We start from the raw sequence: 25,941 nt of genomic DNA, 5'->3' as shown, positions 1-25,941 counted from the left end.
AGAAATGATATTGGCTCAGAAGATCAAGATGTAGAATCAGTTTGGGTGAAGATAAAAAAAAGTAAGGGAAAGAAGTCACTGGTGGGAGTACTCCATAGGCCCCTTAACAGTAGCTACACTGTAGGACAGAGTATAAATCAAAAAATAATGGAGGCTTATAAGAAAGGTACTGCAATAATCATGGGTGATTTTAATCTTCATATAGATTGGACAAATCAAATTGGCAAAGGTAGCCTTGAGGAAGAGTTCATTGAGTGTATTAGCGATGTTTTCTTAGAACAATACATTGTGGAACCAACCAGGGAGCAGTTTATTTTAGATCTGATAATGTGTAATGAGATAGGATTAATTAATTATCTCATAGTAAAGGATCCTCTAGGGAAGAGTAATCATAGCATGTTAGAATTCCAAATTCAGTTTGAGGGTGAGAAACTTGGGTCACAAACTACTGCCCTGAACTTAAATAAAGGCAATTACAAAGGTATGAAGACAGAGTTGGCTAAAGTGGACTGGGAAAGTAGATTAAAGGGTAAGATGGTAGACTAGCAGTGGCAGACATTTAAGGAGATATTTCATAACTCTCAACAAAGATATATTCCTGTGAGACAGAAAGACTCTAAGAGAAGAATGAATCATCTGTGGATAAATAGGAAGTTAAGGATGGTATCAAATTGAAAACAAAAGCATACAATGTTGCGAAGATTAGTGGTAGGCCAGAGGATTGGGAAATTTTTAGAAACTAGCAAAGGACGACTAAAAAAATAATAAAGAGGGAGAAGATAGATTATGAGAGTAAACTAGCAAGAAATATAAAAACAGATAGTAAGAGCTTCTACAGGTATATAAAAAGGAAGAGAGTAGCTAAAGTAAATGCTGGTCCCTTAGAGGTTGAGACTGGGGAATTAATAATGGGAAACAGGGAAATGACAGAGACTTTGAACAAATATTTTGTATCAGTCTTCATGGCAGAAGACACTGAAAGCATTCCAATAATATTAGATAATCAAGGGACTATAGGGAGGGAGGAACTTAAAACAATCACTATCAATAGAGAAAAAAGTACTAGGCAAACTAATGAGACTAAAGGTTGACAAGTCTCCTGGAGCTTGCATCCTAGGGTCTTAAAAGAAGTGGTTGCAGAGATAATGGATGCATTGGTTGTAATCTACCAAAATTCCCTGGATTCTGGAGAGTTCCCAGCAGATTGGAAAACCGCAAATATAAGGCCCCTATTCAAGAAAGGAGGAAGCGAGAAAGCAGGAAACTGTAGACCAGTTAGCCTAACATCTGTCATTGGGAAAATGCCTGAGTCCATTATTAGGCAAGTAGTAGCAGGACATTTAGAAAATCATACAGGGTGGATAAAGGGGAACCAGTAGATGTAATGTATTTGGATTTCTAGAAGGCATTCGATAAGGTGCCACATATAAGGTTATTGCAAAATATAAGAGCTCGCAGGGTTTGGGGTAATATATTAGCATGGATAGAGGATTAGCTAATTAGCAGAAAACAGAGAGTCAGGATAAATGGGTAATTTTCATGTTGGCAAACTGTAACTAGTGGGGTGCCACAGGGATCAGTGCTGGGGCCTCAACTATTTAGAATCTACATTAATGATTTGGATGAAGGGACCGAGTCCAATGTAGCCAAATTTGCTGATGATACAAAGATAGGTGGGAAAGCAAGTTGTGAGGAGCACACAAAGAATCTGCAAAGGGATATAGATAGTTTAAGTGAGTGGGCAAAATTTGGCAGATGGAGTATAATGTGGGAAAATGTGAGGTTATCCACTTTGGTCAGAAGAATGAAAAAGCAAATTATTATTTAAATGGCAAGAGACTACAAAATGCTGCGGTACAGAGGGATCTGGGGGTCCTTGTACATGATACACAAAAAGCTAGCATGCAGGTACAGCAAGTAATTAGGAAGGCAAATGGAATGTTGGCCTTTATTGCAAGGGGGATGGAGTATTAAAGTAGGGAAGTCTTGCTACAATTGTACAGGGCGTTGGTAAGACCACACCTGGTTTTCTGCCCTCGCAGCGCATTCCTATGCAGAGCTAGACAGATAGCTAACAACTTGATATCTTCCCATAAAAATCACAAGGCTTGACTTTTCTTGCAAAGCTTTACTGAAAGATTCTTATTGTAAAACTGAAATACAACACAGAAATGGAAGCACACATTAGTATACAAGCGCATAACTGATATGCATACACAAATTTAGGTGCGCCTGAGCAACACAGTACATTTGGCATGTAAATTACCAAACACGTGGAAACACAGCTTACTGTGAATATACATTTAGCAAACTGGAAGGCATTCTCTTTAAATTAGCCCTGTACGTAGTGCATCAAAATACAGCTACTAGTTAACCAGCAAGACAGAGTGCGAGCACTTCACGGCTAGCTGTGTAAGTTTGCTTACAGAGAAAAGTTACAAACTAAACATTTTCTGCAACATACAGTGTACACTAATCATCTATAACATTCTCAAGTACTTACAGACAAATAATATCCAAGACTCAGGCGTGGGAACAATATAACTTCCCAGAGCATGTGCCGCTGTAGGTCTGTAGTTTACTTTACTGCACTTACTGTGCTTTACAGCACTTTACTGCACTTTTACTGCAGTTGTTAGGTACCAAATAGCCACTAGGTGGCAGCACACAATGGGAATCGACCCAACTTACTCAAACCCCTGAATTAACTGGAAAACTAACATGAATTGCTACCGAGAGACAGCACACTCCCCGCTTGGTACAATTCCATTGTAGCACTACAGATACAAAATAAACCTAAAGAAAACGTCCTTTGGCTGCAAACATACTCAGAATCCGTTCTCTAGGTTTCTTCAGAAAGGAGGACTACGATCTCTGAGACTGGTCTCAGAAACACTTTGACAGTCCCCTCCTTGACAATCTTCATCTCCACCTTGCGGACCCTCTTGTCCCTGCTCGGCAGAGTTTTGACAACCAGTCCCACTGGCCATTCATTTCTGTGTGCGTGGCTGTCTTTCAGCAAGACAACATCTCTCACTTTGACATTTGGCTTGTCTTCTGTCCATTTCCTACGGCTCTGTAGGGTGGACAAATACTCTCCTCTCCATCTCTTCCAAAAAGTGTCTGCAAGACACTGGACCTGCTTCCACTGCTTCCTGTGCAGCTCAGCCATGTCAAAGTTTCATGGGGGGGCTGAAATAGCACTCATCTTTTGAGTCAGGAGCATCGTTGGGGTGAGGACTGCAGGCATGTCTGGGTCGGTGGACACCGGCACCAGGGGTCTTGCATTCATGATCGCCATGACTTCAGCCATGAGAGTGCTTAAGATGTCGTGTGTGAGACGAGTAGGTCCCGTCCGAAGCAGCTTAGCATCCAGAATACGCCTGGCAACACCGATGAGCCTCTCCCATGAACCACCCATGTGGGATCGATGCGGGGGGTTAAACACCCACGTGCATCCTTTCTTTTGGAGGTAGCTTCCTACCGCTGCATCGTCCGTGTGGATGTCCAACTTCTTACAGGCACCCACGAAGTTAGTCCCTCTGTCAGAGCGGAGAAGTTTGGCTGGATCACGGATTGAGAAAAACCTCCTCAGTGCATTGATAAAGCTGTCTGTTGACATGGATTCGATCAGCTCAATGTGCACAGCTCTGGTAGACATGCACGTAAAGAGCACTGCCCAGCGCTTGCTGCCTGCACTACCTCCTCTTGTGCAACGCGTCATGATGGTCCATGGCCCAAAGACGTCAAGGCCCACGCTGGTGAATGGAGGCTCTGGAGGGAGTCTGTCAGCGGGCAAGTCTGCCATCTTTTGGTCCTCTAACCTCCCTCGTAGCTTGCGGCAGGTAACACACTTGTGGATAACGGAAGAAACCAGACACTTGCTCCCGATTATCCAGTATCCGGCTGCTCGGATAGCTCCTTCTGTTATGTGTCGTCCTTGGTGAGCCACTTGCTCATGATAGTATCTCACGAGTAGTGTGGCAATGTGATGGGTGCGCGGGATGATCAGGGGGTGCTTTTCTTCTCTTGACAAGCCTGCGGATGATATGCGCCCTCCGACCCGAAGCAAACCATCTTCATCTGTAACTGGGTTGAGCTTTTTAAGTGGGCTTTGCTTGGGGAATGTCTGTCCCTCTTCAAGACATTTGAATTCCTCCTTGAAGACATCATGCTGGACAGAGCGAATGATCACACCTTTGGCTTGTGAAAGCTCACTTGTGCTGGATACTTCTTTAGAACATTTCCATCCTTTGCGTTCTATGTTGTCCGAATTCCCCTTGAAGGATGCTGCTACATGAATGAGTCGAGCTGTGGTTCGGCAGAGTGTTCTCCAGCTTGAGAATCGCTCGAAGTGTTGTGAGCCCAACTGAGATTCTGAGGCTTTGGTGACCAGGGTCGTAACTTCAGGCCGAATCTCAGTATCAGCTTCAGGCTCCACAAGGGTGAAGGGATTGGACTCAGGAGTCTCCTCTGTGTTGACATTAGACAGGAAAGAGGGGCCCGAGAACCAACTGCTTTGCTGTAGGTGTGCTGCTGGTATAGACCTGGTAGCATGGTCTGCAGGGTTCAGGTCTGTGGAGACATAGCACCACTGGTCAGGGTGAGTGGATCGTCTGATACGAGTCACCCGGTTGGAAACATACACATAAAACCTTCTTGTGGAGTTGTGGATGTAACCAAGTACAATCTTGCTGTCCGTGAAGAACTTGACGGCGCCCACATCGATGTCAATCTCATCTCTGATCAACTCGTACAGTTGAACAGCCAACACAGCTGCACAAAGCTCGAGACGTGTAATGGTGTGGGCAGGCCGAGGGGCCAACTTGGACTTCCCCATAACGAATCCCACATGGTATTTCCCATCGGTGTCAGCTGCTCTCAAGTAGGCCACAGCTCCTATTGCTACTGTGGAAGCGTCTGAGAAGATGCACAGCTCTCCTCTCTGTGTTGAAGACAGCGAGCCTGGAATGTAGCACCTCTCTATGTGCAGGTCTTCGAGAGCCTTCAAGGACTCCTTCCATAGGTTCCATTTTGCTTCTTTTTCTGGGAGGAGTGGAGCATCCCACTCACTCTGATCCGATGAGAGTTCCCGTACTAATGCTTTTCCTTGCATTGTTATGGGAGCTACAAACCCCAAAGGGTCGTACAAACTGTTGACTGTGGACAGGACGCCTCTCCGTGTGAATGGCCTTTCTTCACGGGACACCAGGAATGTGAAGCTGTCTGTTTCCAGGTTCCAGGATAGCCCCAGGCTCCGTTGAAGGGGGAGAGGATTCACTCCAAGGTGCAAATCCTTCAGATCCTTGGCACGGTCCTCTGCAGGGAAGGCTTCCATCACCTGTCCACTGTTCGATGCTACCTTGTGTAGCCTCAGGTTGGACTCTGCCAACATCGCTCTGGTTCTTGTCAGGAGATCTATTGCTTCTTCAGGTGTGGTAACCGAGGTAAGACCATCGTCAACATAGAACTGTCTCTCAACAAAATGCTTCGCATCGGAGCCATATTCTTGCTCACCTTTCTGAGCGGCTCGCCTCATGCAGTAGACAGCCACAGCAGGTGAAGGGCTGTTTCCAAACACGTGGACCTTCATCCTGTACTCCACCACATTCTTGTTGATGTCGTTGTCCTCATGCCACAGGTAGCGGAGATAGTCCCTGTGGTCTTCTCGGACGACGAAGCAATAAAACATTTGCTGCACATCTGCTGTCAGGGCTACAGGTTCTTTCCTGAACCGCAGAAGAACTCCCAACAAGGTATTGTTCAAGTCTGGGCCGCTGAGGAGTACATCGTTCAGAGACACTCCTTCACATTCAGCACTTGAATCGAACACAACTCGTAACTGGTCTGGCTTTTGTGGGTGATACACACCGAATGTTGGCAGGTACCAGTGTTCTTTATCTTCTTCCAGAGGTGGAGCAGGCTCGGCTTGGTCGTTGTCCAGCATCTTCTGCATGAACTCTATGTAATGGCCCTTCATTTCTAGCCTTTTCTCCAGTGTTCTCCTGAGTGAGCAGAGGCGCTTCATTGCTTGTTCCCTGTTACTCGGAAGACGGCGTCTGGGAGAGTGAAATGGTAAGGGTGCCACCCAGCTGTGTCCATCGTCCTGGTAAACCTCCTCATCCATGATGGTTAGGAAAGCTTTGTCGTCCATGGATAGTGTTGGCTTGTCATCATCCTTGGACCTTTCAAACACTGAGCATCCTAGGCTGTCTGTGCTCACAGTGAGGCCTGCCTCTTCCTCACAGGCAGAGGAGGTTGACCTATGATGCTGTGTCATGCCATCGTAGTCTTCCTTTACCTGGATCCTGTTTGGGCATGGGCTGAGAAAGGATGTGCGACCGTTGTGCAACACGTTTGCTTTATAGACGTTGACACCCGCTGGTTTGTGGACTGTTCCCAGGCAAACTCCACCCACGAGGATCCATCCCAGGTCAAGCCGCTGCGCATAAGGAGCATTGTGGGGCCCGCTGATTTGCTCACGCACCTTGTGCACCCTTAAGATGTCTCTTCCCAAGAGCAGGAGGATTGGAGCGTCCGGGTCCACAGCTGGAATCTTGTTGGCAACTGGCTGTAGGTGGGGCTGATGGCGTGCGACCTCTGGGGAGGGAATTTCCGTCCTATCGTCTGGCATCATGTCACACTCAATTAAGGTGGGGAGGGGAAGCTGTAGTTTCCCATCCATGGACTCCATCATGAAGTTCCCAACTCTCCTACCCGTAGTCTCTGTTGTCCCTGCACAGGTTTTTAGCGTGTACGGAGCTGCGCTGGCCTTGACTTCAAAGAGATTGAAGAATTCTGTCTTCGCTAGAGACTTGTTACTTTGCTCATCAAGCACTGCGTACATTTTGATTGCCTTCTCCTTTCTCCCTGCAGGATATGCTTTAACCAAGCAGATTTTGGAGCATGAGCGTGGGCTGCTTGCATTTCCACAAGCCTCTGTACACTTGGAGGTGACTGAAGAAGATGTGCTTTCGCTTTGCTCCCCGCTATCCTCTTTGTCAACCGCAGCACTCTCGGTGGTTGAAGGAGGAGGACCTGGATGCAGGGCTGCGATGTGTTTTTCACTGTTGCACTCGAAGCACTTGATTGTCGCCTTGCAGTCTTTTGCCATGTGCATAGTCGACCCACAACACCTGAAGCAGATGCGATTCTCTTTCAGGTATGATTTGCGCTCATCAATAGGCTTGTCTCTAAAGCTTCGACACTTTTGAGTGGGTGGGGCTTCTTGTGTATTGGACACTGACGATCTGGGTCATCCACTTTATTCCCAGCAGAACTGGATTGGTTGACTGAGGGTTCGGCTGGAACATCTGTTTTGTGCACGCTCACAGAGGCTTTATTGCTGTACTTCATGGGTTTCTCTGTTCTCGAAGGAGCGTAACTGCTGGAGGTGGAGAAAGTGAAACTTGGATCATTCCTCACCTTTGCCTGTTGTTGGACGAACCTGGAGAAGAGAGAGAAGGGGGGAAATGCCACTCCATTGTCCTCCTTGTACTTGGATCCCTTAGCTATCCATTTCTCTTGAAGGTTGTAGGGGAGCTTTTCCACTATTGGGTTTACCCCACAAGCTGTATCCAAATACGAGAGGCCGGTCAGGTAACCTTCTCCCTTGGCACACTCCAGTTCGAGGAGAATGTCGCCCAGTTCTCGGAGCTCGACATTATCTTTGTTGGTTAGCTTCGGAAAGTCCTCAATCTTCTTGAGCAGTGCGTGTTCAATGACTTCTGGTGTCCCATAACAGTCTTCGAGACGTTGCCAAACCAGGTTGAGGCCTGCTGTGGGATTGCGGACGTGCGCTGAGCAAATTCTCTTCGCCTGTTCTGACGACTCAGCTCCGAGCCACTTTGTCATCAAGGCTAGTTCTTCTCTGGCTGACAGATTCAAGTCCTTGGTGGTACTCAGGAAGGACGCTTTCCATGACCAATAATTTTCAGGACGGTCATCAAATTCTAGAAGGCCTGAACTTAACAATTCTCGGCGGATAAGGTACCTAGCGAGGTCTTGTGCACCTTGTGGCTAGGGTGAGGACTGCTTGGCTGGATTGGCCGAGTGCTGTGGAGGTCTCTGCAGGTAGGTCTTACTTGTTTCTTCTCCTTTAAGCTCAGTGTCTCCAAAAACAGGCTGTTTGCTACTGTGGTGAGTAGCTGGTTCTGCGTCGAGATAGCTGGATGTTTCCTTGGAGAACAATTTGGAGTGTTGTTGGACATACTCACTTGTACGTTGCACTGGACTGAGGGGCTGTTCTAGAACATATGCTTCATGGCTGGGCTCCCCGCCTTCGTTCTCCTCACCTTCTTCATAAGCTGCGGCTTCAGCTTTAGCGGCAGTGGCAGCTCTCTGGCTTTGGAGAATGTGGAGACTGGCGTTGAGGTCAGCTCTCTGCTTCATCACACTAGCTTCGTTTTCAGCGAAGGACAATTGAGCCTGGGCAGCTTTCGCCTTGGCACGTGCTTTGGCGGCTGCAGAAGCTGTCGATGATGACGGTCTGCTGGACCGCCGAGATGATCTGGAGGATGCTTTAGAGGACTGTGACTTGGCATCGTTTGCTCGGAGAGGCTCATGCTTCTCGATTGGCTGGTCGACGTCCTCTATGGTATATTGTCTTCCTGAGCGTAGACTCATGGTAGCTGAGTGGTATCTTCTTGTGCTTGAGCCCGCTGGGCTGTTGTCTTTTTACTTTTCTGCCCTCGCAGCGCGTTCCTATGCAGAGCTAGACAGGTAGCTAACAACTTGATATCTTCCCATAAAAATCACAAGGCTTGACTTTTCTTGTAAAGCGTTACTGAAAGATTCTTATTGTAAAACTGAAATACAACACAGAAATGGAAGCACACATTAGTATACAAGCGCATAACTGATATGCATACACAAATTTAGGTGCGCCTGAGCAACACAGTACATTTGGCATGTAAATTACCAAACATGTGGAAACACAGCTTACTGTGAATATACATTTAGCAAACTGGAAGGCATTCTCTTTAAATTAGCCCTGTACATAGTGCATCAAAATACAGCTACAAGTTAACCAGCTAGACACAGAGCGAGCACTTCACGGCTAGCTGTGTAAGTTTGCTTACAGAGAAAAGTTACAAACTAAACATTTTCTGCAACATACAGTGTACACTAATCATCTATAACATTCTCAAGTACTTACAGACAAATAATATCCAAGACTCAGGCATGGGAACAATACAACTTCCCAGAGCATGTGCCGCTGTAGGTCTGTAGTTTACTTTACTGCACTTACTGTGCTTTACAGCACTTTACTGCACTTTTACTGCAGTTGCTAGGTACCAAATAGCCACTAGGTGGCAGCACACAATGGGAATCGACCCAACTTACTCAAACCCCTGAATTAACTGGAAAACTAACATAAATTGCTACCGAGAGACAGCACACCTGGAGAACTGCATACAGTTTTGGTCTCCTTATTTAAGGAGGGATATACTTGCATTGGAGGCAGTTGAGAAAAGGTTCACTAGTTTGATTCCTAGGAGGAAAGGGGGTTGTTTTATGAAGAAAGGTTGAGCGGGGTGGGCCTATACTCATTGGAGTTTAGAAGAATGAAAGGTGATCTTATAGAAACATATAAGATTTTGAGGGGGTTTGATGGGGTGGATGCAGAGAGGATGTTTCCCCTCATGGGGGAATCTAGAACTAAGGGACATAGTTTCAGAATAAGGGGTCGCCCATTTAAAATGGAGATGAAGAGGAATTTCTTCTCTCAGAGGGTTGTGAATCTATAGAATTCTCTACCACAGAGAGCTGTGGAGGCTGGGTCATTGAATATATTTAAGGTGGAGATTTTTGAACTATAGGGGAGTCAAGGGGTATGGCGAGCGAGCAGGAAAGTGGAGTTGAGGCCATGATCTTACTGAATGGTGGAGCAGGCTCGAGGGGCAAAATGGCCTACTCCTGCTCCTATTTCTTATGTCCTTATGTTCCAATCCTCCTTTGATACAGGAGTGGTGCCAGAGGACTGCAGAATTGCAAATGTTACACACTTGTTCAAAAAAGGGTGTAAGGATAAACCGAGCAACTACAGGCCAGTCAGTTTAACCTCGGTAGTGGGGAAGCTTTTAGAAACGATAATCAGGAACAAAATTAACTTTCACTTGGACAAGTGTGGATTAATTAAGGAAAGGAAAGCCAGCATGGATTTGTTAAAGGCAAATCATGTTTAACATACTTGATCGAGTTTTTTGATGAGGTAACAGAGGGGGTTGATGAGGGCAATGTGGTTGATGTGCTGTACATGGACTTCCAAAAGGCGTTTGATAAAGTGCCACATAATAGGCTTGCCAGCAAAGTTGAAGCCCATGGAATAAAAGGGACAGTGGCAGCATGGATGGAAAATTGGCAAATTGACAGGCAACAGAGAGTTGTGGTGAATGGTTGGTTTTCAGACTGGAGGAAGATATACAGTGGTGTTCCCCAGGGGTCGGTATTAGAACCACTTCTTTTCTTGATAGATAATGGAACAGAAATTCGGGTCCCCACGGGTGAGTACATGCTGGGTACTCACGCGTAGGGCCAACGAAAGTGCCGGTTTCGTGCATGCAGAGTGCATGCGCGGGAAACCGGAACTTCTGTTCCCTTGAAAGAAGGGGTTCACAGGTCGAATGCGTGCGCCAGAGAGGCAGCGCGTACGCCTGGAACTTCTGTTTTTTTTACAGGTTTCTCCGGGAGGGTAAGTCCCCAGCAGCTACGCTTTTAAAAAGCAGTCACAAGGCCTGCTTTTAAAAAGGTAAGTGGTGAATTAAGTAAAATGAAAACATTTATTCCACAGGTTTGTTATTTTTAAATACTTTAAAGAAAGGTAAGTTTATTTTTAGCCCTGTTAAAAAGTGTAAATCATTTTTTCAAAAATTTAAATTATTGTTTAAAATAGTTATTTTATGTAATTTATAGTTATTATAAAAAAGTGCTAAAAAAAATGATTTGAAGTTTTAGTTATGTTTTGAGGCCGATCTCTATTTCATAGATTTGATTGGCTCTCCATGGCCCACGTGATCCCAGGGGATGCTTCGAACTAACTGCGCCCCTGGGATACGCAAGCACTGCGCGCCAGCAGTTGGAGGAGGCCCAGGATCAGAGTCCCACGCGGGCCCACAGCAAAACGGCTGGCGCACTAGGTAAGTGCAGTTCAGGGGCTTGCACCCGCGGGAAGCCTCCGACCCGAATTTCTGGCCCAATAATGACTTGGACTTGGGTGTACAGGGCACAATTTCAAAAATTGCTGATGACACTGAGGAGAAGCTGGGGTTGTTCTCCATAGAGCAGAGAAGGTTGAGAGATTTGATAGAGGTATTCAAAATCATGAGGTCTAGACACTGTAGATAGTGAGAAACTGTTCCCATTGGCGGAAGGGGCAAGAACCAGAGGACACAGATTTAAGTTGATTGGCAAAAGAACCAAAGGTGACATGAGGCAATACTTTTTTACGCAGCAAGAGGCTAGGATCTGGAAATCACTGCCTGAAAGGGAGGCAGGCTCAATTGCGGCTTTCCAAAGGGAATTGGATAAGTACCTGAAGGAAAACAAATTGCAGGGCTACGGGGAAAGGAAGTGGGACTGGCTGAAGTGTTCTTGCAGAGAGCCAGCACGGGCTCGACAGGCCGAATGGCCTCCTTCTGTGCTGTGACCATTGTATGATTCTACGAGCAGAGAGACTGTTACAGGAAGAAACAACCATACTTTGTCCACTGAGCAATTCCATGGGAGATCAACTAGTTTCCTTAAAGTATTTCTCTTGTTCACAAACAGATATTACTGACTATCCTGAAAGCCCAGTGTCTCAGTAACACGGTTCCTGCAGCTGATTTCTATCCAAGCATTTCTGCTGTACGATCAAAATGAAGATGGCCACTGAACCTATTGTCAACTTTTCTCACTCACTCAGACCGACAGAATGAAAAATGAACAGTCGGTGTCTATACTTTACCCAATAGAAGTTAACACAGTACCTTTGGGAGTCCTGCTGCATGTTTCATCTGCACCCCACCAACTGTAGCAGTCTGCCCACGGCAGGGGGGGTTGGAAGGAAGCAAACAAGTAGAACAGGCTGTAGCCGATGATGCAGGGATAGACAATGTTGGCAATGGCACAATATAGGGCCGTAGTGATCCCCACACCTTAAAATGGAATGAGGAAAAGGAGCTTAGATTAGAAATGATTTATTTGAAATAAATTCTTTCACATGGTTTCAGCTGTACTTTGCGAGGAGTCGGCGGTACCCGAGGCAGATAAATACAGCGGGAGGTGAGGACAGCGCGGCGCTGCGAGGAGTCGGCAGTACCCGAGACAGATAATTACACCGGGAGGCGAGGACAGTGCCGAGCTGCGAGGAGTCGGCGGTATGCAAGACAGATAAAAACAGCGGGAGGCGAGGACAGCGCCGAGCTGCGAGGAGTCGCTGGTACCCGAGACAGATAAATACAGTGGGAGGCGAGGACAGCGCCGAGCTGCGAGGAGTCGGTGGTACCCGAGACAGATAAATACAGTGGGAGGCGAGGATAGCACTGAGCTGCGAGGAGTCGGCAGTACCCAAGACAGATAAATACAGCGGGAGGCGAGGACAGCGCTGAGCTGCGAGGAGTCGGCAGTACCCAAGACAGATAAATACAGCGGGAGGCGAGGACAGCGCCGAGCTGCGAGGAGTCAGTGGTACCTGAGACAGATAAATACAGCGGGAGGCGAGGACAGAGCCGAGCTGCGAGGAGTCAGTGGTACCCGAGATAGATAAATACAGCGGGAGGCGAGGACAGCGCCGAGCTGCGAGGAGTCGGCGGTACCCGAGACAGATAAATATAGTGGTAGGCGAGGACAGAGCCGAGATGCAAGGAGTCGGCGGTACCCGAGACAGATAAATACACGGGAGGCGAGGACAGAGCCGAGATGCAAGGAGTCGGCGGTACCCGAGACAGATAAATACACGGGAGGCGAGGACAGAGCCGAGATGCAAGGAGTCGGCGGTACCCGAGACAGATAAATACACGGGAGGCGAGGACAGCGCCGAGCTGCGAGATATCGGCGGTACCCGAGACAGATAAATACAGCGGGAGGCGAGGACAGCGCCGAGCTGCAAGGAGTCGGCGGTACCCAAGGCAGATAAATACAGCGCGAGGCGAGCACAGCGCGGTGCTGCGAGGAGTCGGTGGTACCCGAGATAGATAAATACAGCGCGAGGCGAGGACAGCGCCGAGCTGTGAGGAGTCGGTGGTACCCAAGACAGATAAATACAGCGGGAAATGAGGACAGCGCCGAGCTGCGAGGAGTCGGTGGTACCCGAGATAGATAAATACAGCGCGAGGCGAGGACAGCGCCGAGCTGTGAGGAGTCGGTGGTACCCAAGACAGATAAATACAGCGGGAAATGAGGACAGCGCTGAGCTGCGAGGAGTCGGCGGTACCCGGGATAGATAAATACAGCGGGAAATGAGGACAGAGCCAAGCTGCGAGGAGTCGGTGGTACCCGAGATAGATAAATACAGCGGGAAATGAGGACAGCGCTGAGCTGCGAGGAGTCGGCGGTACCCGGGATAGATAAATACAGCGGGAAATGAGGACAGCGCCGAGCTGCGAGGAGTCGGTGGTACCCGAGATAGATAAATACAGCGGGAAATGAGGACAGCGCCGAGCTGCGAGGAGTCGGTGGTACCCGAGATAGATAAATACAGCGGGAAATGAGGACAGCGCCGAGCTGCGAGGAGTCGGTGGTACCCGAGATAGATAAATACAGCGGGAAATGAGGACAGCGCTGAGCTGCGAGGAGTCGGCGGTACCCGGGATAGATAAATACAGTGGGAGACGAGGACAGCGCTGAGCTGCGAGGAGTCGGCGGTACCCAAGACAGATAAATACAGCGCGAGGCGAGGACAGCGCTGAGCTGCGAGGAGTCGGCGGTACCCAAGATAGATAAATACAGCGCGAGGCGAGGAAAGCGCCGAGCTGCGAGGAGTCGGCGGTACCCAAGATAGATAAATACAGCGCGAGACGAGGACAGCGCCGAGCTGCGAGGAGTCGGCGGTACCCAAGATAGATAAATACAGCGCGAGGCGAGCACAGCGCGGTGCTGCGAGGAGTCGGTGGTACCCGAGATAGATAAATACAGCGGGAGGTGAGGACAGCGCCGAGCTGCGAGGAGTCGGTGGTACCCGAGATAGATAAATACAGCGCGAGGCGAGGACAGCGCCGAGCTGTGAGGAGTCGGTGGTACCCAAGACAGATAAATACAGCGGGAAATGAGGACAGCGCTGAGCTGCGAGAAGTCGGCGGTACCCGGGATAGATAAATACAGCGGGAAATGAGGACAGAGCCAAGCTGCGAGGAGTCGGTGGTACCCGAGATAGATAAATACAGCGGGAAATGAGGACAGCGCTGAGCTGCGAGGAGTCGGCGGTACCCGGGATAGATAAATACAGCGGGAAATGAGGACAGCGCCGAGCTGCGAGGAGTCGGTGGTACCCGAGATAGATAAATACAGCGGGAGGCGAGGACAGCGCCGAGCTGCGAGGAGTCGGCGGTACCCGAGATAGATAAATACAGCGGGAAATGAGGACAGCGCCGAGCTGCGAGGAGTCGGTGGTACCCGAGATAGATAAATACAGCGGGAAATGAGGACAGCGCTGAGCTGCGAGGAGTCGGCGGTACCCGGGATAGATAAATACAGTGGGAGACGAGGACAGCGCTGAGCTGCGAGGAGTCGGCGGTACCCAAGATAGATAAATACAGCGCGAGACGAGGACAGCGCTGAGCTGCGAGGAGTCGCTGGTACCCAAGACAGATAAATACAGCGCGAGGCGAGGAAAGCGCCGAGCTGCGAGGAGTCGGCGGTACCCAAGATAGATAAATACAGCGCGAGACGAGGACAGCGCCGAGCTGCGAGGAGTCGGCGGTACCCAAGATAGATAAATACAGCGCGAGGCGAGGACAGCGCCGAGCTGCGAGGAGTCGGCGGTACGCGAGACAGATAAATACAGCGGGAGGCGAGCACAGCGCCGAGCTGCGAGGAGTCGGCGGTACCCGAGATAGATAAATACAGCGCGAGGCGAGGACAGTGCCGAGCTGCGAGGAGTCGGTGGTACCTGAGATAGATAAATACAGCGCGAGGCGAGGACAGCGCCGAGCTGCGAGGAGTCGGCGGTACGCGACACAGATAAATACAGCGGGAGGCGAGCACAGCGCCGAGCTGCGAGGAGTCGGCGGTACCTGAGATAGATAAATACAGCGCGAGGCGAGGACAGCGCCGAGCTGCGAGGAGTCGGCGGTACGCGAGACAGATAAATACAGCGCGAGGCGAGGACAGCGCCGAGCTGCGAGGAGTCGGCGGTACCCGAGATAGATAAATACAGCGGGAGGCGAGGACAGCGCCGAGCTGCGAGGAGTCGGCGGTACCCAAGATAGATAAATACAGCGGGAGGCGAGGACAGCGCCGAGCTGCGAGGAGTCAGTGGTACCCGAGATAGATAAATACAGCGGGAAATGAGGACAGCGCCGAGCTGCGAGGAGTCGGCGGTACCCGGGATAGATAAATACAGCGGGAAATGAGGACAGCGCCGAGCTGCGAGGAGTCAGTGGTACCCGGGATAGATAAATACAGCGGGAAATGAGGACAGCGCCGAGCTGCGAGGAGTCGGCGGTATCCGGGATAGATAAATACAGTGGGAGGCGAGGACAGCGCCGAGCTGTGAGGAGTCGGCGGTACCCGAGATAGATAAATACAGCGGGATGCGAGGACAGTGCCGAGCTGCGAGGAGTCGGCGGTACGCGAGACAGATAAATACAGCGGGAGGCGAGGACAGCGCCGAGCTGCGAGGAGTCGGCGGTACCCGAGACAGATAAATACAACGGGAGGCGAGGACAGTGCTGAGCTGCGAGGAGTCGCTGGTACCCGAGACAGATAAATACAGCGGGAGGCGAGGACAGCGCCGAGCTGCGAGGAGTCGGCGGTACGCGAGACAGATAAATACAGCGGGAGGCGAGGACAGCGCCGAGCTGCGAGGAGTCGGCAGTACCCGAGGCAGATAATTACAGCGGGAGGCAAGGACAGCGCCGAGCTGGGAGGAGTCGGCGGTACCCGAGACAGATAAATACAGTGGGAGGCGAGGATAGCGCTGAGCTGCGAGGAGTCGGCAGTACCCGAGACAGATAATTACAGCGGGAGGCGAGGACAGTGCCGAGCTGCAAGGAGTCGGCGGTATCCGAGGCAGATAAATACAGCGGGAGGCAAGGACAGCGCCGAGCTGGGAGGAGTCGGCGGTACCCGAGACAGATAAATACAGCGGGAGGCGAGGACAGCGCAGCACTGCGAGGAGTTGGCGGTACCCGAGACAGATAAATACAGCGGGAGGCGAGGACAGAGCCAAGCTGCGAGGAGTCGCTGGTACCCGAGACAGATAAATACAGCGGGGGGTGAGGACAGCGCTCAGCTGCGAGGAGTCGGCAGTACCCGAGACAGATAATTACAGCGGGAGGCGAGGACAGAGCTGAACTGCGAGGAGTCAGTGGTACCTGAGACAGATAAATACAGCGGGAGGCGAGGACAGCGCTGAGCTGCAAGGAGTCGGCGGTACCCGAGACAGATAAATACAGTGGTAGGCGAGGACAGAGCCGAGCTGCGAGGAGTCGGCGGTACCCGAGACAGATAAATACAGTGGTAGGCGAGGACAGAGCCGAGCTGCAAGGAGTCGGCGGTACCCGAGACAGATAAATACAGCGGGAGGCGAGGACAGAGCCGAGCTGCAAGGAGTCGGCGGTACCCGAGACAGATAAATACACGGGAGGCGAGGACAGCGCCGAGCTGCAAGGAGTCGGCGGTACCCAAGACAGATAAATACACGGGAGGCGAAGACAGCGCCGAGCTGCAAGGAGTCGGCGGTACCCGAGACAGATAAATACAGTGGGAGGCGAAGACAGCGCCGAGCTGCAAGGAGTCGGCGGTACCCGAGACAGATAAATACAGCGGGAGGCGAGCACAGCGCGGTGCTGCAAGGAGTCGGCGGTACCCAAGGCAGATAAATACAGCGGGAGGCGAGGACAGTGCCGAGCTGCAAGGAGTCGGCGGTACCCAAGGCAGGTAAATACAGCGGGAGGCGAGGACAGCGCGGTGCTGCGAGGAGTCGGCGGTACCCGAGATAGATAAATACAGCGGGAGGTGAGGACAGCGCCAAGCTGCGAGGAGTCGGCGGTACCCGAGATAGATAAATACAGCGGGAGGTGAGGACAGCACTGAGCTGTGAGGAGTCGGCGGTACCCAAGACAGATAAATACAGTGGGAGGAGAAGGACAGCGCCGAGCTGCGAGGAGTCGGCGGTACCCGAGATAGATAAATACAGCGGGAGACGAGGACAGCGCCGAGCTGCGAGGAGTCGGCGGTACCCAAGGCAGATAAATACAGCGGGAGGCGAGGACAGCGCCGAGCTGCGAGGAGTCGGCGGTACCCGAGATAGATAAATACAGTGGGAGGAGAAGGACAGCGCCGAGCTGCGAGGAGTCGGCGGTACCCGGGATAGATAAATACAGTGGGAGACGAGGACAGCGCCGAGCTGCGAGGAGTCGGCGGTACCCGGGATAGATAAATACAGTGGGAGACGAGGACAGCGCCGAGCTGCGAGGAGTCGGCGGTACCCGGGATAGATAAATACAGTGGGAGACGAGGACAGCGCCGAGCTGCGAGGAGTCGGTGGTACAAATCCGGTGAATTCAAAAACAACAAAATAAAAACAAGGAGTGACATCACAGGACAGCAGGTAGGTGATTGGTTGGTGAGTATTACTGTTTTTTTCTCTCTAAGCTAGGCAGTGATTTAAACTGAGAGCAGGAAACTAGAATACAAGTTATCAAATTAATAACTTAACTAGTTAAACTAATTAATATTACTATAAATAATCATTGAATACAGACTTTAACTAATTAAATAAATAAAATAAGGTTAGATTAAGAAATGGCAGAGCAGGTTGTGTGTCTGGACTGCAGTATGTGGGAGTTTGTGGACAGAGAGACTGTCCCGAGTGAACAGACCTGCAAGAGATGTCTCCATCTCGAATCTCTCCAGATCAGAGTCATTGAGCTGGAGTGCAAGTTGGAGGCACTCTAACACGTAAGGGAGGGGCAGGAGTATCTGGACAATTTTCTCCAGACTTCGGTCACACCTCGTAGAGAGGTGCAGAATCAGAATGGGATTGGTGTGAGCGATTGTGTGCAGAATAAGGGGAACCCAGGTAAGAAAGGGGTTGAGGATCCACAGAAAGTGATCCGATCCAACAGGTACAATGTGAGGATAAGGATAAAGGCTGTCGGAAGGACAGTCAGAATGTGGACCATGGCATTTGGAGCAGGAGGCTGTCCAAATGGGGAGAGAAAGTGTAATGTGATAGTTGGAGGGGATTCTTTAATTATGGGGACAAATAGCATCCTTTGTATGCAAGATCGAGAGTCCCACTTTGTATGTTGCATAACAAGTATCAGGGTGAGGGCCATCTCGAACCAGCTGAAAAGGATACTGGAGAGGTAGGGGAGAATCCAATCGTTGTGGTCCATGTTGGGACCAACAACATAGGGAAGAATAGGCAAGAGGTCCTGTTTGGGGAGCGCCAGGAACTAAGAGCTAAATTAAAGAACTGGACCTCAAGGTTTATAATCTCTGGATTATTACCTGATCCACATGCAAATTGGCGTAGGGATAAGCTGATTAGGGAAGTAAACACGTGGCTAAAGGAGTGGTGTGGGAAAGAGGGATTCCATTTCATGGGGCACTGGCACCAGTATTGGGACAGGATGGAACTGTACCATTGGGATGGGCTCCACCTGAACCGGTCTAAGATAGGATAAATAGGGCGGTCACAAGGACTTTAAACTAGTAAATGGGGAGAGGGCTCAAGTAGAAAATAATAGTTCAAAAACAACAAAAGGGAAGAGAGGAGAGTAACAGTCAGAGTAAAGTGATGAAACCAGGAGAGAGAAATAAGAATCATGTGAGTTAAACATTAGAGCTGAAGGACAGGCGAGGGTGTGTGGCCAGAATTAGTGTTCTTTATACAAACACATGGAGTATAAGGAATAAATTGAGTGAATTGCAGGTGCGAATTAAAATAGGAAGGTATGACATGGTAGCCATTACTGAGACTTGGTTACAAGACGGTCAGGACTGGGAACTAAATATACCGTCTACAGGAAAGTCAGAGAAAATGGCAGAGGGGGAGGAGTAGCCTTAGTGATTAAGGATGAACACACTTCAATGATAAGAGAGGATATAAAGAGAGGTAAGCAGGCAGTGGAGACTTTATGGGTAGAATTAAGAAACAGGAAAGGATTTAAGAACATAAGAACATAAGACGTAGCAGCAGGAGCGGGTCATTTGGCCCCTCGAGCCTGCTCCGCCATTCAATAAGATCATGGCTGATCTGATCTTGGCCTCAACTCCACCTCCCTGCCCGCACCCCATAACCATTGACCCCCTTGTTGTTCAAAAATCTGTCTATCTCAATCTTAAATATATTCAATGATATAGCCTCCACACCTCTCTGGGGAAGAGAATTCCAAAGATTCACAACCCTCTGAAAGAAATCATTTCCGATTTAAATGGGTGCCCCCTTATTCTGAAATTATGCCCCTAGTTCTAGATTCCCCCATGAGGGGAAACATCCTCACTGCATCTACCCTGTCAAGCCCCTTCAGAATCTTATATGTTTCAATAAGATACCCTCTCATTCTTCTAAACTCCAATGAGCATAGGCCCAACCTGCTCAACCTTTCTTCATATGACAACCCCTTCATCTCAGGAATTAACCAAGTGAACCTTCTCTGAACTGCCTCCAAAGCAAGTATATCCCTCCTTAAATAAGGAGACCAAAACTGTACGCAGTACTCCAGGTGCGGTCTCACCAGCACCCTGTACTGTTGTAACAGGACTTCCCTACTTTTATACTCCATTCCCTTTGCAATAAAGGACAACACTCCATTTGCCTTCCTAATTACTTGCTGTGCCTGCATGCTAATTTTTTCTGATTCATATACAAGGACCCCCCAGACCCCTCTGTACCTCCGCATTTTGTAATCTCTCCCTATTTAAATAATAATTTACTTTTTTATTTTTCTTACCAAAGTGGATAACCTCACATTTTCCAACATTAAGCTACATCTGCCAGATTTTTGCCCACTCACTTAGCCTATCTATATCCCTTTGGAGATTCTTTGTATCCTCCACACAATTTGCTTCCCACCTATCTTTGTATCATCAGCAAATTTGACTACATTACACTCGGTCCCTTCATCCAAGTCATTAATATAGATTGTAAATAGTTGAGGCCCCAGCACTGATCGCTGCGGCACCCCACTAGTTACAGTTTGCTAACCTGAAAATGACCCATTTATCCTGACTCTCTGTTTTCTGTTAGTTAGCCAATCCTCTATCCATGCTAATATATTACCTCCAATCCCATGAGCTCTTATCCTGTGTAGTAACCTTTTAACCTTATCGAATGCCTTCTGGAAATCCAAATACACAACATCAACTGGTTCCCCTTTATCCACCCTGCTTGTTACATCCTCAAAGAACTCCAGCAAATTTGTCAAACATGATTTCCCTTTCATAAAACCATGCTGACTCTGCTTGACTATATTATGATTTTCTAAATGTCCTGCTATCACTTCCTTAATGATGGACTCCAACATTTTCCCAATGACAGATGTTAGGCTAACTGGTCGATAGTTGCCTGCTTTCTGCCTCCCTCCTTTCTTAAGTAGGGGCATTACATTTGCGGTTTTCCAGTCCGCTGGGACCGCTCGAGAATCCAGGGAATTTTGGTAGATTACAACCAATGCATCCACTATCTCTGCAGCCACCTCTTTTATGACTCTAGGATGCACGCCATCGGGTCCAGGGGACTTGTTCACATTTAGTCCTATTAGTTTGCCTAGTACTTTCTCTCTAGTGATAGTGATTGCTTTAAGTTCCCCCCCCAACCCCCCGAGGGTTTTTTGAGGGCATGTTGTTATGAAAAAAGTAGAAATAATTTTTATACATATAAATGAGTTTTTCTGTCTGTCTGTCTGTGTGGGAAGGAGAGAGAGAGAGAGGGAAAGAGAGAGGGGGAAGGAGAGAGAGAGAAAGGGGGAAGGAGAGAGAGAGAGAGGGGCAGAGACAGAGAGAGAGGGGGAAGGAGAGAGAGAGAGACTGGGGGAGAAGAGAAAGATGGGGGAGAGAGAGACTGGGGGGGAGAGGGGGATTGGGGGGAAGAGAGAGAGAGACTGGGGGGAGAGAAAAACCGGGGGGGAAGAGAGAGAGAGAGAGACTGGGGGAAGAGAGAGAGAGAGACTGGGGGGAAGGAGCGCCTCAGGCCCGGCCGGATGGACCCCTGCCGCTCTGGTGAATCGGAGCCCCCTACGCTGCATATCACCTCAGGCCCGGCCCGAGGGAGCCCTGATGAGCTCCTGCTTCGGGCCTCCGACGCCGCTCCGCTGCTGGATTTATTTCGGTCAATGTTTTTCTGGCTGTTGTATGGTCGCAGTTTATCAGTTTATCGCCGCGTGGTTGTCTGTGGTTTTTCACGCTCCCGCACTAACACCAGTTTGAAAGATTAGGCCCCACCCACACATGCCATGAAACGCCCCCCATCACGCAGCATGCTCCCCCCGTAGGATTGGTCAACCTTCACGTCACTCAATGCTAATGAACGGATTCCCCCTTATGATTGGCCAACCCCTAATGAGCGGATTTTTGAACGTTTTTTGTGTACTGTCCGAACAATTTTTGTCTGACCAAAAAGTAAATATGCCTATGACACTCCCCTAATCATAAGCTTTCTTTTGATATGACATATGTGTAGGTATGCTCTATAATGTTTGAGTTAATTCTGGACATACACACAGACAGACAGACAGACAGACAGACAGACACCACAATCCTTTTATATATATATAAAAGATTATTGGGATGCTTTTAATGTCTTCTACTGTGAAGATCGTTACAAAATATTTGTTCAAGGTCTCCGCCATTTCCCTGTTTCCCATTATTAATTCCCCAGACTCATCCTCTTGGGGACCAACATTTACTTTAGCTACTCGCTTCCTTTTTTTACCTGTAGAAGCTCTTACTATCTGTTTTTATATTTTTTGCTAGCTTACTCTCATAAGCTATCTTCTCTCTCTTTATCATTTTTTAGTCGTCCTTTGCTGCTTTTTAAAAATTTCCCCATGCTCTGGCCTTTCACTATTCTTTGCAACATTGTATGCTTTTGTTTTCAATTTGATACCATCCTTTACTTCCTTAGTTAGCCAAGGATGGTTCATCCTTCTCTTAGAGTCTTTGGGGGAGAAATTGAGTACAGTCCTGTTTGGGGCGCCAGCCTCGCCAGGGCGCTAAAAGTAGCGCCCCGGAAACTTTCGCGCCCCCGCACCGGAAATTGAGTGGTTGCGTCCCAAAGGGAAGCGCAGCGCTACTGAAGGTGCCCCGCATCCCTCTTGGGGCGCTGCGAGTGAATATCGTGGTGCAACGTGCTGCATCGCCACACGCTGCGGCATGTCGCGCTGCGATATTGCAGGCCTTCCTCCCCTTCTTAAAGGGGAGGGGCCTTGGGCAGCATGATCTGGGGCCCAGCTGGGCCCCCGAGGATCAGGAGTGCAGGCAAAAGAGCACGGCACCGAGGAGAAGTGCCGGGCTCTTGGAGCGCAGCCGGCACTCCGCAGGGGGGGTGTTCAGGAGGCCGGGGATGGGAGCGCAGGCAGGTGCTGGCAGGCGGCCCACAACAAAAATGGCCACACCGCACCTCCCCTTTAATTTGCGCCTCCTCGGCCGCAGGCACGCCACCCTGACCCTGTCGGACATAGCGTCCGGCGGTAAATCAGGGGGCGCTGCTGAATATCGTGGCCGGGGCGTCAGCGGGGCGCTGCGCACACCGATTACATCATCGGCAGTGGCGCAGCGCTAACGGTTAGCGCCACCACTAACGTCCCACGGAATTTAGCGGGAGGCGTGGGCAGTGCCGCGCCCAGGCGCGAGTTGGCTTGCGACCCACTTAGTGCCCTCTTAAGGCACTAACGGGTGGCGCAGCCAACTGAATTTCTTCCCCTTTCTAACTGGAATGTATCTTTGCTGAGAGTTATGAAATATCTCCTTAAATATTTGCCACTGTAATATATTTTCCCAGTCCACTTTAACTCAGTCCGCCTTCATACCTTTGTAATTGCCTTTGTTTAAGTTCTGGACATTAGTTTGAGACCTAGCTTTCTCACCCTCAAGCTGAATTTGAAATTCTACCATGCTATAATCACTTGTCCCAAGAGGATCCTTCACTTCGTGATCATTAATTAATCCAGCCTCGTTACACATTACCAGGTCTAAAATAGTCTTCTCCCCGGTTGGTTCCACAACATATTGTTCCAAGAAACCATCCTGTATACACTCTAAGAACTCTTCCTCAAGTCGACTTTGCCAAGTTGCTTTGTCCAATCAATATGAAGATTAACATTTCTCATGATTATAGCTGTACCTTCCTTACAAGCCTCTATTATTTCTTGATTTATTCTCTGTCCTACAGTGTGGTTACTGTTTGGGGGCCTGTAGACCACTCCCACCAGTGACTTTTTACCCTTATTATTTCTTATCTCCACCCAAACTGATTCTACGTCTTGATCTTCTAGGCCAATATCATTTCTCATTATTGCACTGATCTCATCCCTTATTAACAGAGGTACACCACCTCCTTTTCCTTTCTGCCTATCCTTACGAAATGGCAAAAGCCCTGACTATTCAGTTCCCAGCCTTGGTCACCTTGCAACCATGTCTCTGTAATGGCTATCAGATCATACCCATTTATTTCTATCTGTGCTGTCAACTCATCTACCTTGTTACAAATACTGCATGCGTTCAGATATAGAGCTTTGAGTTTTGTCTTTTTATCATTTTTCCCTACTCTGACCCCTCTTTCTGATGCAGTCTTATGTATACGCTCTGTCCCTTCCTGTCACACTCTGGTTATCATTACCCCTATCGCTACCCTGCACTTTTGCCTTCTCATTTTACTTTGACTTTTTAAATTTTGGCACAGCATATCCCTCCCCCTCACTATTTAGATTAAAGCCCTATCTACAGCCCAATTATTTCATTCGCCAGGACACTGAGTGTGTAGACTGTAGTGGGAGTTGGGTATAGATAAAGATAAAATAGTGGAGATAAAAAATAGTAAGGGAAAAAAGTCTCTGGTGGGCATAGTCTACAGGCCCCCGAACAGTAGCAATACTGTTGGACAGAGTATAAATCAACAAATAATGGAGGCCTGTAAAAAAGGTATGGTAATAATCATGGGTGATATTAATCTCCATATTGATTGGACAAATCAAATTGGCCATGGTAGCTTTGAGGAGGAGTTCATAGAGTATATCCAGTGTACCGTGGCTGCAGTGTGTACCATCTACAAGATGCACTGCAGCAACTCGCCAAGGCTTCTTCGGCAGCACCTCCCAAACCCGCGACCTCTACCACCTAGAAGGACAAGGGCAGGAGGTGCATGGGAACACCACCACCTGCAAGTTCCTGTCCAAGTCACACACCATTCTGACTTGGAAGTATATCGCCATTTCTTCATCGTCGCTGGGTCAAAATCCTGGAACTCCCTCCCTAACAGCACTGTGGGAGTACCTTATCCACACGGACTGCAGCAGTTCAAGAAGGCTGTTCATCACCACCTTCTCAAGGGCAACTATGGATGGGCAATAAATGCTGGCTTTGACAACAACACCCACATCCCATGAACGAAAAAGAAAGCCACACGCGTACTTTTTAGCAGGAGTTGGCGATCAGTGACAGGGTCCTTGGCTGATGTTTTCCTCCTCAGTCTATGGACACAGGGACAGCTCTAGAGCCCTCACTGTTGCCTGGGACTAGCTGCACTGTTGAGCTACATATGTGATTTCATTTTTATTTAATTCTAAGCACCACACCAGCTCCCGTTCTTTCTCTCAAAACTCTCTTAATTTGTTTTCATTTTTCATCATGCTTCTCACTCCAGAGACACACGACTGCACTCGCAGAGACTGAATTCCCTCCACTTTATATCACTGGAAAATCCAAACCCTTCAATCCCTTTCAATGGCCTGATGAGCCCCCAGTTGCTGCATCTAAATGGAATGAGTGAAACTAACACAATCACAATTAATCAACATCTCTTTCAGAAAAATGAAACATGAAACCAACATCAGTGCTAATAACTGAATGAAAGTCTGTGAAAAGTGTACGACAGATCAGATTGCAAACAGTACTTCAGTAAGGCTGGTTTAAACCTCCATCTGATAAGGAAAATATAACCAGTATATTAATATGAGTTAAACACTATTAATCAATTAAGCTGTTGCCGAGCTTGTGTTGCTGATGAAACATTAACCTTGTAGCATTGGCACGGCTTTCCACACTGCAACAGGTCCAAGGCTGGCAAACTGCCCAAAGGAAGATTCCAAGAAAAACATTGGTATCCCAACGAGTGCCAGCATGAGAGTGTAGGGAATAAGAAATGCGCCTGGAAAAAATGATAAAGGAATGCTGAAAAAGACTGTTTGGATGTCAGAGTGAGCAGGTTTATTCATGCAGTTTCGAGGTGGATGTTAAACAACTAAACAGTCCATTTCATATCCACACAGGCACTAAATATTGTCATTGACAGAACAGTGTGACTGCAGATTGCAAGTTTACTCAGATCTGAATACAAAACAAAACAGCCACAATGAACATTCAGGCTCTTATCCTATTGCATTACTCCCAACACCCCAGTTCCTTGCACTTGAGAGTCTCAATGGCACCTGGCACAAAGCCAATGCTCTATTTCAGCACAGTCAAGTAGTTTACAGGGAATTCATTCTGGGGTCGGTGCTGGAGGTGAAAATACAATCTGTGCTCCCAGCAGAAACTTCTGGAGTTGATTTTGCTCCAGGAAATGGAGGATCGATC

At 48.7% G+C, this 25,941-nt stretch overlaps 1 protein-coding gene across 1 annotated transcript in view; it reads right to left on the bottom strand.

The window, feature by feature from the left end:
• Positions 1 to 25,513, bottom strand: part of LOC147124918 (sodium- and chloride-dependent neutral and basic amino acid transporter B(0+)-like) — a 216,766-nt gene extending 191,253 nt beyond the window's left edge. The window contains exons 1-2 of the mRNA XM_085988275.1: positions 25,382 to 25,513; positions 11,970 to 12,137 (exon numbers count right to left, since the gene is read on the bottom strand). Of these exons, the coding sequence (XP_085844401.1) occupies positions 11,970 to 12,137; positions 25,382 to 25,487 (274 nt within the window). The 5' untranslated portion in view covers positions 25,488 to 25,513. The remainder of the gene's footprint in view (positions 1 to 11,969; positions 12,138 to 25,381) is intronic.
• Between the last annotated feature and the right edge of the window lie 428 nt (positions 25,514 to 25,941).

Source organism: Somniosus microcephalus, chromosome 1, assembly GCF_052327205.1.
Source record: "Somniosus microcephalus isolate GS21.2 chromosome 1, FLI_Smic_1.0, whole genome shotgun sequence".
Classification (NCBI taxonomy): domain Eukaryota; kingdom Metazoa; phylum Chordata; class Chondrichthyes; order Squaliformes; family Somniosidae; genus Somniosus; species Somniosus microcephalus.
This window is presented reverse-complemented; position numbering and strand designations above follow the sequence as displayed.